Source organism: Chlorocebus sabaeus, chromosome 23, assembly GCF_047675955.1.
Source record: "Chlorocebus sabaeus isolate Y175 chromosome 23, mChlSab1.0.hap1, whole genome shotgun sequence".
NCBI lineage: Eukaryota > Metazoa > Chordata > Mammalia > Primates > Cercopithecidae > Chlorocebus > Chlorocebus sabaeus.
The window spans coordinates 34,770,101-34,781,743 of NC_132926.1; the positions used below are offsets into that span (position 1 = coordinate 34,770,101).

The following is an 11,643-nucleotide window of genomic DNA, read 5'->3' on the forward strand; positions in this document are numbered from 1 at the left end:
TAGTGAGTTAATTCTTTTTGTTCGGATAGTTTTATGACTTCTTTTGAAAGAACTGGATATAATCCTTTGAAATGATAAGCAATGAGTCTATGTCTAGACCAAAGTCATCTTGCTTATCAAGGACGCCCTGTACTGAGGGCATATGGTCATTCAGGCGATACAAGTGATTATCTCTAAATGTCTTCTGGCAAGTGGCCTGTTTTATTTTCCTTGTTCATATCACAAGGACTGACAAAAGAAAGAACCATTCAAATTAAGACTCTCTTAAAGATTTTAGTAAAATCAATAATTATCTCATTATTAAGTTGATTACTCCTCTGTTTCATTTTAAAAATCCTAAAAACATTCTTATCAGGGTTATGTATACTAATGCCTCATTAATCTATACAGTGTAATTTCACTGAGTTTTCTTTTTCCTCTTTGCTCCCAGGAAGCTCAAAGCTAGGTTTTAAACTCAGTTCTTTCTGTAAAGAGGCTTTTTGGTTTGAAAAGAGGGAAAATATAAATATTGTTGTCTGTTCTCTCACATAGTGTTTCTTTTTTTATATATTACAGAGCAGTATATATTTATCCTGGCACTGTTTGGAATAGTTCCAAGATAATGTATATTTTTAAATTACCTACATGACACATGCTCAGTAAAGAATATTTGTAAACTACAGACAAGCACACACTTGAAAGAAAACAAAAATATCTTGATTCCACAACCCAGAGAACCCATTGTTATCATTTGGGTGAGGTTCTTTCATATTTATTCTATGCACACGACATATACAAACACAAATACATATCTAAAGGATGGGATTATAATCACATTTGTTTTTACTGTGAACCCTCTATAATTCTTTTTGAAATTAGAAGAAGTAAATTAGTAAGTAATGTAAGAACATACAGAGAAAAGTGCTTACTTCAGGAGCAGTAACTTCAATCTTGAACCATGTGTTTGACCGTTTTGCCTGGGTAGTCATGACAGCCCAACTAATTCGAGCTTGCTGAGTGAGGTTCTGTAGCTCACCACCTTTTCAGGTGGCTCCTCTTTGTATTTCTGTGCCTTTGTTGGTCATCTTTCTCTGAGTTCAGAAGCCCTCAATTGATATGTATGTAGCTATAGCTATAGATATAGATGTAATTTCTTATATTTCAATAGGCCACAGGGAAAATGGATGAAAACCAGTTCGTGGCTGTGACAAGCACAAACGCTGCCAAGATCTTCAACCTGTATCCCCGCAAGGGAAGAATATCTGTGGGTTCTGACAGCGACCTAGTCATCTGGGATCCAGATGCTGTGAAGATCGTCTCTGCCAAGAACCACCAGTCTGTAAGGCTTGCTCTGGTGGGAGTGGAGTAGAATGGAGAATGCGTGCAAAGAACTTGGTCAGGAGAAATGTGTTTATGTGGTGCGCCAGGGTAGTTAGACTAGGACGGGTTGCAATAACAATCCATCCCCTAAATCTCAGTGACTCAAAACCTCAACTGTGTTTCTCCTGTGTGGGGAAAAGAGAGATCAGACTGTTACTGTGTCTATACAGAAAGAAGTAGACATAAGAGACTCCTTTTTTTTGAACATAAACTCAAGACTTTATTGTCTTCATAATAAAAGATGACACTTAGAACTGGATCACTTGGCCCTTTCTCTTCTTATCTCCTCCCAGTTCAAAATGCTTGCATCTTTTAATAGCCAGCATTCTCTTAGATTTGCAGTTGGGCTCAACGCACTCAAGCCTTAGCACAATCTTCTTTGTAGTTTTAGCCTTTTTCCAGACAATCGGCTTAGTTTGCCCACCATAGCCACTCTGCTTCCTGTCATAACGCCGCTTTCCCTGGGCATACAGCGAATCCTTGCCCTTCTTGTACTGTGTCACTTTGTGGGGTTGGTGCTTGCCACACTTCTTACAGAAAGTCCAACAGGTTTTAGGGACTTTAACCATGCTTGCGAGAGCGATATCGGCACGGGAAGAAAGTGGTCCAGTTCTAAGTGTCATCTTTTATTATGAAGACAATAAAGTCTTGAGTTTATGTTCCAAAAAAAAAAAAAAAAACCAACAACAAAATGGAGTCTCTTATGTCTACTTCTTTCTATATAGACACAGTAACAGTCTGATCTCTCTTTCTATTCCCCACACTCCTGCTTTCCAAAGCGGGGAGGTCACCGGATGGTCTCTGCCCATCCCAGTCACTCAGGGACAGAGGCCGATAGAGGCTCCCTCTCTACATATGTTTTCATGATTGCTGAGACAGGGGAACATGACCTAGTGAATGGTCTAGTGGCTCTGAAAGTTTCCCCTAGACATGGTGTACCTTACTGCCTCTTACATGGCACTGGTCTTAGCCAGTCCTGTGGCCATACCTAACTTCCGCAAGTCAGGACATGCAATGATCCTTTGTGCCTGGAAAGAGAAAGAATGGGAAATAACTGGTAAACAGCACTGATGACTTCCTTATAATGAGTTTCATACGGAGGATGATAATTAAAGTGCGGTATCTAACAGAAACAGGCTCGACACACTTATTAAAAATAGTTAATTTTTTTAAGCACTTATGTTTCAGGCACTGTGCTTTTAATTCATTGGGTTTCCATACTTGTCTTCTACAGGTAGAGACTATTATTATCCTCCGTTTTATAGATTAAAAATTGGAGGTACAGAAAAATTAAATAATTTGTGCAGCAAGCAAATAGTGAAGGTAGCATTGAAACCCATACAAGCGGACTCCAAACTGATGTTCTTAATTACCTGGCAATACAGTAATGCGTCTTGCTGGTTGAGTAAATGAAGGAGGTAGGGAGAAATCCCATTTTTGGTGGTAATGGCCTTTGCTTAAATATTATGTCATCTCATGTTATTTAATTTGGAGCTAGAGGGACCTAAAGGCCACATAGCCTCTCTGTGCACCCACTCAGTACACGACAGTGATGTACAGCATCCTGGATAGTTATCCAGCTTCTCTTTGAACGCTACCCATGACAAAAGTTGACTTCCACTTGAGGACGTTAATAAAGATTGGACACTTCCTTTCACTAGGAAGTTTAGTCTTTTCTTAGCAAATCTGTCTCCGGTGCCTTCTACCCACTGGAAGCTTGCAGATGCATGGTGAGCTCTTCCCGGCTTGCCTGGTGAATCAGCAGCAAATGACACTGAAGGTCTCGAGCAGAGAAGGTACGTTCCTCTTTCTCCTCTTTCGACACCCTTACTGTGGCTTTGCTCCTCACCCCTGTCTCTAGGCTGCAGAGTACAACATCTTTGAAGGGATGGAGCTGCGTGGGGCTCCTCTGGTGGTCATCTGCCAGGGCAAGATCATGCTGGAAGATGGCAATCTGCACGTGACCCAGGGGGCAGGCCGCTTCATCCCCTGCAGCCCGTTCTCCGACTATGTCTACAAGCGCATTAAAGCACGGAGGAAGGTAAAAAGCAGGGGAGCTCCGAGGTAGTGCAGGGGCTTTGTGTCCCACTCACACTCAGAGATAGTAACCATGAACACAGGGCACTGTGATCTCTAGACTCTCACAGAGAAATTCAGTGACAGTCTTATCCCCACACAGACTTAATGTACAATTAAAGAGGGTGTTGAAAACTTTTGGCCAAAGAGAGCTTTTTTCCCAAATGACTTTTCCCACATTTTTATAGTGCTTTATTGAAAATAATTTAAATTTGAATAATTCAAAATAAGGCTGGCGTTTTTTTTTTTTAAAAATAAATTACTCTTAAAGTCTGAAGGTAAGAACCAAGAATCCACACCCACACATCCCTGTCTCATTCTGTCCAGTGTTGCTCCACAGGGGCAAACACTTATAACATTTTAGCTACTGTATTTTCAATAAAATTTTATTTCTCTGATTTTATATATAAACACATGCAGAGATATATGTGTATATGTATAGGTCTATAGATATATACACATGTGCAAATGTGTGCCTATGTATAAATGGAGGTGCAGAGAAATTAAATATATATACACTATATGTATTATATTTATATCTACTTAGTATATAAATATAGAATAATATATATAAGTAAACATTTATACAGTTTATATTGTATTGTGTATTGTATTTATTATAACAATACAATAAATATAAATAAATATAATTTAAAAAATATAAAAGTGCATATAAATAAATATATTCACATATTTATATTTATTGTATTTATTGTATTGTACTTTTTTATACACACACTATATATATACATATATATGTGTATATATATGTGTGTATATACATGTATATATGTGTATATATGTGTGTGTATATATATGTGTATTAACCCTACCCTAGGATTGTGGAATTTGAGCTCCACACTCCAGTTTGGGCCTAATAGAGAAGAAGGAGACTTCCCCAGTATTGACCCTTTATTTCTATGAGTATGATTTAGATTCTAAACCAGAGAAGTGTTGATGATGTAGAGTTCTTGGTTTTGAGGAGTACAGATACGGTCATCACATCACCAGAATCATTAGCATCTGCACATTCGATGGGCTTGACTTCTGTGCCAGCACTTGAGTCACTAACAGGGAAGGAGGCTCTGACAGGACTTCTTGTGATGATCCATCCTGCATGGTCAGGCTCGTCTGGCAGTGCGTCCTCATTGCCTCCCCTCTGGCCAAAGTTAAGAAATGGGTGGAGGTTGTGTGCCGCTGCCTTGGGTGATCTTACAGTGTTTGTCTAATAGACTGTAAGCCCCTTTGCGGGAGGCACCGTGTTTCCCATGACCAAAGGCCCTAGTGCCTGGCACAAGGCCTAGCAGAGCATGTGCTGGGTGGAAGTTGCTGGCTGGCTCCACAGTCCCAGGGCAAGTTCACAGCCACAGCCAGACGTCAGTGGGTCAGACCACAGACACTCACTTCAAGGCCTGCCCACCCTGGTGTGTGCTGAAGAGTGTGAGGGTGGAGCTCCCGTGTGATCCATCCCGGCCAGGACCTGTGACCTCATGTCGTGACCTACCCTTTCGATCCCTCTGCTCCAGCTGTACTGCTGTTCTTCTATTTCATAATCATTCCCACTTCAGCTCTCTGTCCTTGCTCTTCTCTCTGCTGGCTTCACTGTCATCCACACCACTCCCCAGTATCCCCCCAGCCTCCTCCCTCGGGCAACCCCAACCCTATAGCAAGGTCCTTTGATCCTTCAGATCGAAGCTCATCTATTTAGAAGGGCCTTCACTGACCACCTCCATTGTCACTCTATCATCACATCCTCCTTTATTTATTTTATACTACTTCTCCTTTCCTCAAATTATCTTTATTTTTACTAATTCCTGGCTCCTGTTACACACACTGTATTCACCAATTATGCTGCCTAGAACAGGCCCTAAAATGCTGAATGAAAGAATGAATGAATGAATGGTGACATGCTGTTCTCTGGCTGCAGATGGCAGACCTGCATGCCGTTCCAAGGGGCATGTACGATGGGCCTGTGTTTGACCTGACCACCACCCCCAAAGGTGGCACCCCCGCAGGCTCTGCTCGGGGCTCTCCTACTCGGCCGAACCCACCTGTGAGGAATCTTCATCAGTCAGGATTTAGCTTGTCCGGTGAGTGGGACAGACTCATCAAAAAATAAGAGAGCAGGGAAGGGGAAGATCAATGTTCTGAGGCCAGAGGGTGTTCCTGAGAATTCAACTCGAAGGCATTTTCCAGCCCAGTGCTGGTGTCAACTTTAGGGAGAAGGTTACTGGGGCAAGCAGGAAGGTTGCCTGGGTCAACAAGGGGTCCTGGTAAGAAAGTAAGACAAGGCAGTGTCAGGCTGAAGACCAGGTTTAAGTGGTGACTCATTCTGCCTAGAGATCAGCCCTGGTTGGGGGCAGAGGTGGGGAGCTGATCCCCTCTAAGAATTGATAGTGATTTCTAGCATTAGCCTATGAGTGCTATGTAACATAGAATGTTTTCTTTATTTGTCCAGATTAAAAGATAGCTTAAATTATTTTTATGCTCAAATTGCAGTAGTGTCTTCTAACCTAGGATTTTTATTATGCTCTCCCATTCCTAGTAATTATAATAATGCTAACACTCGCTACCAATGATTGAACATCTACTATGTGTTAGCCATATGATTAGTCTTAAAATTCTTTAAGAACTCTGATATAATTAGAAAATAATCATTCAGTTGCTCCATAAGCAGTAGTCTTAAAATGGAGAAAAATAAATGTAGATTTGCGTTCCTATAATGAATAATTTAAATGTGAAGGAAGTAAGATAACAAGAAAAGAAAGACATTTAAAGGTAAAATTTCAGCATATGAGGAAAAGGTAAGGAATAAGAGATGCAGAAACACGGGAGAAAGAGGTAAGGGAGACCTAGTGGAAGAAAGACAAAGGAAAAGAGTTTAAAGTTTGGAGGTAACTTTGCCAGAGGTCACATTCTGCTAGGCATAAGCAATTTTTTTTCCAAGTTTTTGCCATTTTTTTCTTCTTGTTCTCTGGCTACCGTAATTCTTAAGCTTTTAGAGGCTCCTTTCTGAATAGATCTAAGCACACGTTGAAATTTCTTTTTGTGCTGTTGTCACAAACACCTGACCATCACCACTTTGCACTGTGAGATCTCAGGCAAGTGACCTAACCTTTCAGAACCTCAGTTATCTCCTCTGTAAAACAGATAAGGGTGCCTCTCTCAAACCATGGTGGTGAGAATTAAAGGAGACAATTGGTTAAACACCTAAAACATTGCCTGCCACAATGAGTGTCATGTCCTTATCATTGTTCTTCTTCCCAGTATTATTATCATGCTCTGGGTCAGATGAAATCTAGGTAAGAACTCGGCTTTTCTTACCAGAGGCTAGTTTCCGAGGCCATAAGAAAAGTCTAAAAGACCTGATAGACTGGAATGGAAGTTTCTTGGGAGGTGAGGCCAGCAAGGCACTTCCTATCTTGCACTCTTAAAATTAACCCAGTTTCTCTCTTGCCCACATCCCCCTACCCCCCACCCCGTTTTTTTCCCCCTTGGAAATTTATTTCCAACTGTAGGCACCCAAGTGGATGAGGGAGTTCGCTCAGCCAGCAAGCGCATCGTGGCGCCCCCAGGTGGCCGCTCTAATATCACATCTCTGAGTTAAGCAAACCTTCCTCAGAGGGGCAGAAGCAAGAAGAGATTTTGAAGCCAAAATGGTACACTGATGTTTAAGAAGGAAAGCGAATCCAAACGGTTGTGATCTAAAGAATCAATAAGCCTCAAGCCTTATGTTTCTCCAATGTTACGCTCGCTTGCCTAGCTTTACGAATATTGCTTTGTTTTCTGTTTATGCATAGCCTTGATTTGTTTGACTCCCCTCCCCCCATTTACATGCATGCAATCAGACAGGCCACTAAGGTAAAAGAGTCTGTTCTATCATAGTGTTGAGAGCGTGTGTAGTGCTGCATCTTATGACAAGGGGACAGAGAAGCTGGGACGTCAGGGAAATGAACAAAAGGGACGCAGATTATTTGGGGTGAGTGGGTGGTGGGAGCCCGGAACAAGGTGGAGGGTGCAGAGGGGCTCGGGTAGGGCATGTAGGAGGGAGGTGGGTGGGTCAGGTGAGTGGAAGGGGCGTTGTATATTGTGTTGATGACGTACGTTATTTCCATGGAAGATAGCCACTGTGGCAGCTGTCACATCCCCACAGCCCCCAGGGTCTGCCGAGAAGGCAGGCAGTCTTTGGGTTCTGTTCTTTGTCACGTCCCCTACGAGTAAATTTTGTTTCTTTGAACATTCATTAAAACGCCAAAACGCAACCATTTCTTCCACCTGCTTGATTGTGCCAGTGTTTGCTCAGGACTCTTTCTCAGTGTTGCTTTCAAATCCTTCTCTTTCCTGAAGAAGGCCAGGCAGGGACAGAGCAAACAACACTTCTCCTCTTCTTGCCCTCCCTGCCTCTTTGGTGCTCTTAAAAGCCAGCAGCTGAGAACATAGCACAGGCCCACATGGTGAGTGCGCCCATAGCTTAAAGATGCCTCCTTCTAAACACGGCGAGATCACCTCTCACTCTTCTGTCTTTGCAAACCGAGAAGAGTGGCACGCCTCTGGCATCCCAAGTTAGGATTTTAGCTCAGGTGAGGGAGAATGAAGGGCCTCTCTTACAAGCAGTTTGTGTTTGGTTCTCTTGATCTGAGATCCTGGCACATCCATGATAAATAGAATTTTTTTTGAAGGTTGGTTTTATTAGGTGTTCCCTAGTTTTTACCGTCAGGGGTCTTGTCAGCTTATAGGGAAGTCAAGCGGGAATTTGGGAAAGCCAAAGTCAGTCTTGAGCAGAGCGAGCACATTTTGTGGCCCTGGTTCCACCTTTCCATTCCAAACCATCTGTTTCCCCTTCCATTAGCAGCAACTCTGGGGGAACTTTGTGTCTCAGTCCTAGAATCTCCCCCAAGTGAGTGGAAGTGACATGATGCAGCCTTCCCCATGGGGCACCTAAAAGAAATTAGTGTGGGTGCTTGGATCTACCTTGTCTGTCAGAGTTGAGTATCTCTTTCCCTATCATGCCGCTTCTGAAAATTCAGTTTTGGAGCAAGTCCTGTGAGCAAGGTAAGAATCTATAGAACCAAGATGCTCATTTTCAGAAGAAATACATTTAACCTGGGATCAGACTTCTATGCTCTGGGGAATCCAGGTGGTCGCACCTGTAACCCTGTGTACTAAGTACTTTGAAGAGAAGAGCAGGCCTCAGACACCTTTTAAGTGCTTAGGAGAGACCACTATCTCTGACTGCAGGTTTGAATAAGTTGAAGACCAGAGAAAAGTACACACTGGGCTACAAAGGAATTTGGAGATAGCCAAAGAACAGGATTTCCCCTGGCAAGCTACCTTCTATTCAAATCATGAAAAAAAGATTATTTCCCCTTAGAATAGGGAGTCTTGCTATTTTAAAGCTCACGTGGTGCTTTTCTTTTAAGGGAGATGTAGCAAAAGGGAAAATGTAGCTCTTAATTTACAATTCAAAGATGTGGGGGTCTCTCAGAGAACTCAGAATAGCAGTTTTATGTGCAGAGAGTGTTTGCCAGGTCTGAAGCATATACCTCATTGACTAGGCTGTACTTTGGGATAGGTTGCAGTACCAGCCACAGCCACCAGATAGAGGAAAAGACACACATAAACTCGCTTCTGAGTATTCACTTCTGGACTATCTGCTCTGCTGTTACTCAGACCCTGAGTCCGACTCATCCCTGCACAGCCTCTCTGTGCCATGAAGATAAGTCTTCCGTGGCCAAATTGGTCATCCGCACTGCCCTTGGACTTCCGGAGTGAACCATTCCAGCAGAACCTTTGATTCTGCACAAGCCTTCTTTGCTGTGGGAACAACCCCCAATGCCCTCAGGAGGAACAACATGAGCTCAGGAAGCCACTCTTTCTTCTCTTACCATTACTAAGTCTCCAAACATAGAAATCCCTGGGAATTGCAAGAATAACTCCCACTATTTTAAAATTTATATTCAGATTTGTTTCGTTTCATAAGACACATCAAACAGGCCCATACAAAAGATTTAGGAAAAGAAAACGATGGTGAGTCCTGGCCCTCTTTGAATTCACTGGCACCTCATGCAAGTGTAGGAAGGCACGCTAGATCTTCTTTCTCATTCCCAAGCTGTCCTTTGCCATCTCATTCCTTGGCCTGCCCCCCAACCCTGAGGATGCCCCCGCCATCCCCCCAACCTCCTCATATTGCCTCTGAACCCAGATGGCAATCCATCCCGGTTCTCTCTGAGGGCCACAGGCTTGGGTAGTAGAGAGGGTGTTTGTGAAATTGTTGAATCAGTTACCTGTTGTAGAGATATTTCTTTTACTTCTAAGTTTTCTAGAAGTGGCAGGATTGTAGTCATCCTGAAAATGGGTTTCCTTCAAAATCCCTCAGCCTTGTTCTTCACGACTATCTGTACTGAGAATGTCATGATTCCACAAAGGGCTGACACCTGAGCCGTGATTTTCACTCATCCCTGAGAAGCCCTTTCCAGTAGGGTGGGCAATTCCCAACTTCCTTGCCACAAGCTTCCCAGGCTTTCTCCCGTGGAAAACTCCAGCTTGAGTCCCAGATACACTCATGGGCTGCCCTGGGCAGCCAGCATTCATTGTAAGTTCCCTCTTTGAAAACTGGTGTGTGGGTGTTCAGTTCTGTGTCTGGTGGGTATGGACAGACAGTAATCTCCCGTGATCTGTGCTAGCTGTGAAGCAGCTCTGGAACGTGAAGAGCTGTTTGGTTTGAACCGTGAACAAAACTGTGTTTTGAGTTTAGCTGAGGTTAAAGAAAAAAAATTCATCAAGTGACTGTTAATGTAAACCTGGTTATTAAAATAACTATGAAATTACCAACATTGTTCTCCAGGCTGCTTCTTCGTGTGATGTGCATTTTCACCTGTAATATTAAAATTGCACAGTAGAACCGAAAGGGTTAGTAAGAGGGGCAGGCAGATCTGATGATAACAGAGTTATCTGGAGAAAACTTGGGGGCTTCTATTTTTGAAATTGAGTTATTAGTTTTGGCCACCCAGCTTGATGGCCATTTTGAAACTTTGGAGAATGAGTTAATTTTTTTTCTGTGGATCATCAAATTTAGTATTATATGCCATTGGGGATAAATCTAGCTGAGTCCAGAACAGAGCCCTAAAGCTTTTTGTTTTGGGGTTTTGTTTTTTTGGTCTTTCCCCTAATGCCTTGCTATTTGATTGTTTTGCAAGCATTTTCTGCTGCTTTTTATTGGCCTAGACTTGAAGAAAAACTACGCCCAAACCAAAGTATATTTTTTATATAAACGGATCCCAAGAAGTCAAATCAGTGTACGGAAGCATTATTTGCTATATCTACTCTTCTTAGAGCTTTCAGGTGCATATTGGCAACTTGAAGACTCTGAGAAATCCTGTGATAAAGAATCTTTCAAAACTTTGCCCAATTCAGGGTTCTTGAGCTTTTGACTACCGAACCCATACCATCTTTTAGCATCCCACCAAACCTATTATACTACACCCTTTTGAGGGAAACACTGCTGAATCCAGTTCTGATTTGTTGTGCAGATCATATTTTCATTGCAAAAGTTAAACTAGTTTACTGGGGGGAAATTGGAAAGTGGAATTTTAAAGTCTAGTGCAACTGTAAAGTTCAGTCAGGCAGACTCAAGTGTAGTTGGGTCTAAGTGCTAGACTCTGGCATCAGAGCCTTGGTTCTTCCCACTTCGGCCCTGTGTGCCTTCAGTAAATGCTTCCTTCTTAGGAAAGCTCTTTTTTCTTTTTTTTTTTAATTTGAGACAAGTGTCTGTTGCCCAGGCTGGAGTGCTGGAGAGCAGTGGCGCCATCTCAGCACACTACAACCTCCACTTCCTGGGTTCAAGCGATTCTCCTGCCTCAGCCTAACTGGGACTACAGGCGTGCACCACCACAACTCGGCTAATTTTTTTTTTCTTTTCAGTAGAGACAGGGTTTTACCATGTTGGCCAGGCTGGTCTTGACTCCTGACCTCAAGTAATCCACCTGCCTCGGCCTCTGAAAGTGCTGGGATTACAGGCATGAGCCACCATGCCTGACCAGGAAAGCTCTTTTTTTGTGGGACAGTGTTGGTTGTCAGCATCTCCAGATTTTCATTTCACCTCCTTAGTAACCTCAAGAGAGGGAGAGAGTATCTCAATAGTTCCAGCTAAAAAGACCGATTCAGTCTGGCTTGGGGCATGTCTCACCATTGACCTAGTCACTGTGGCCA

General features: G+C 42.7%; 2 protein-coding genes across 3 annotated transcripts in view; one reads left to right on the forward strand and one right to left on the reverse strand.

Moving 5' to 3' along the window:
• The window catches only part of DPYSL3 (dihydropyrimidinase like 3), a 118,928-nt gene extending 108,665 nt beyond the window's left edge, over window positions 1-10,263 (forward strand). For both annotated transcript variants that reach the window (XM_008014875.3, XM_038006332.2), the window contains exons 11-14: window positions 1,148-1,318; window positions 3,221-3,400; window positions 5,363-5,525; window positions 6,954-10,263. In XM_008014875.3, coding sequence (XP_008013066.2) covers window positions 1,148-1,318; window positions 3,221-3,400; window positions 5,363-5,525; window positions 6,954-7,042 — 603 coding nt within the window. In that variant the 3' untranslated portion in view covers window positions 7,043-10,263. The remainder of the gene's footprint in view (window positions 1-1,147; window positions 1,319-3,220; window positions 3,401-5,362; window positions 5,526-6,953) is intronic.
• Window positions 1,554-1,970, reverse strand: LOC119627122 (large ribosomal subunit protein eL42-like). The gene has a single exon (XM_038006335.2). It carries the CDS (start codon window positions 1,926-1,928, stop codon window positions 1,608-1,610), a length of 321 nt encoding a protein of 106 aa, XP_037862263.2. The 5' UTR covers window positions 1,929-1,970; the 3' UTR covers window positions 1,554-1,607.
• Window positions 10,264-11,643: the final 1,380 nt, after the last annotated feature.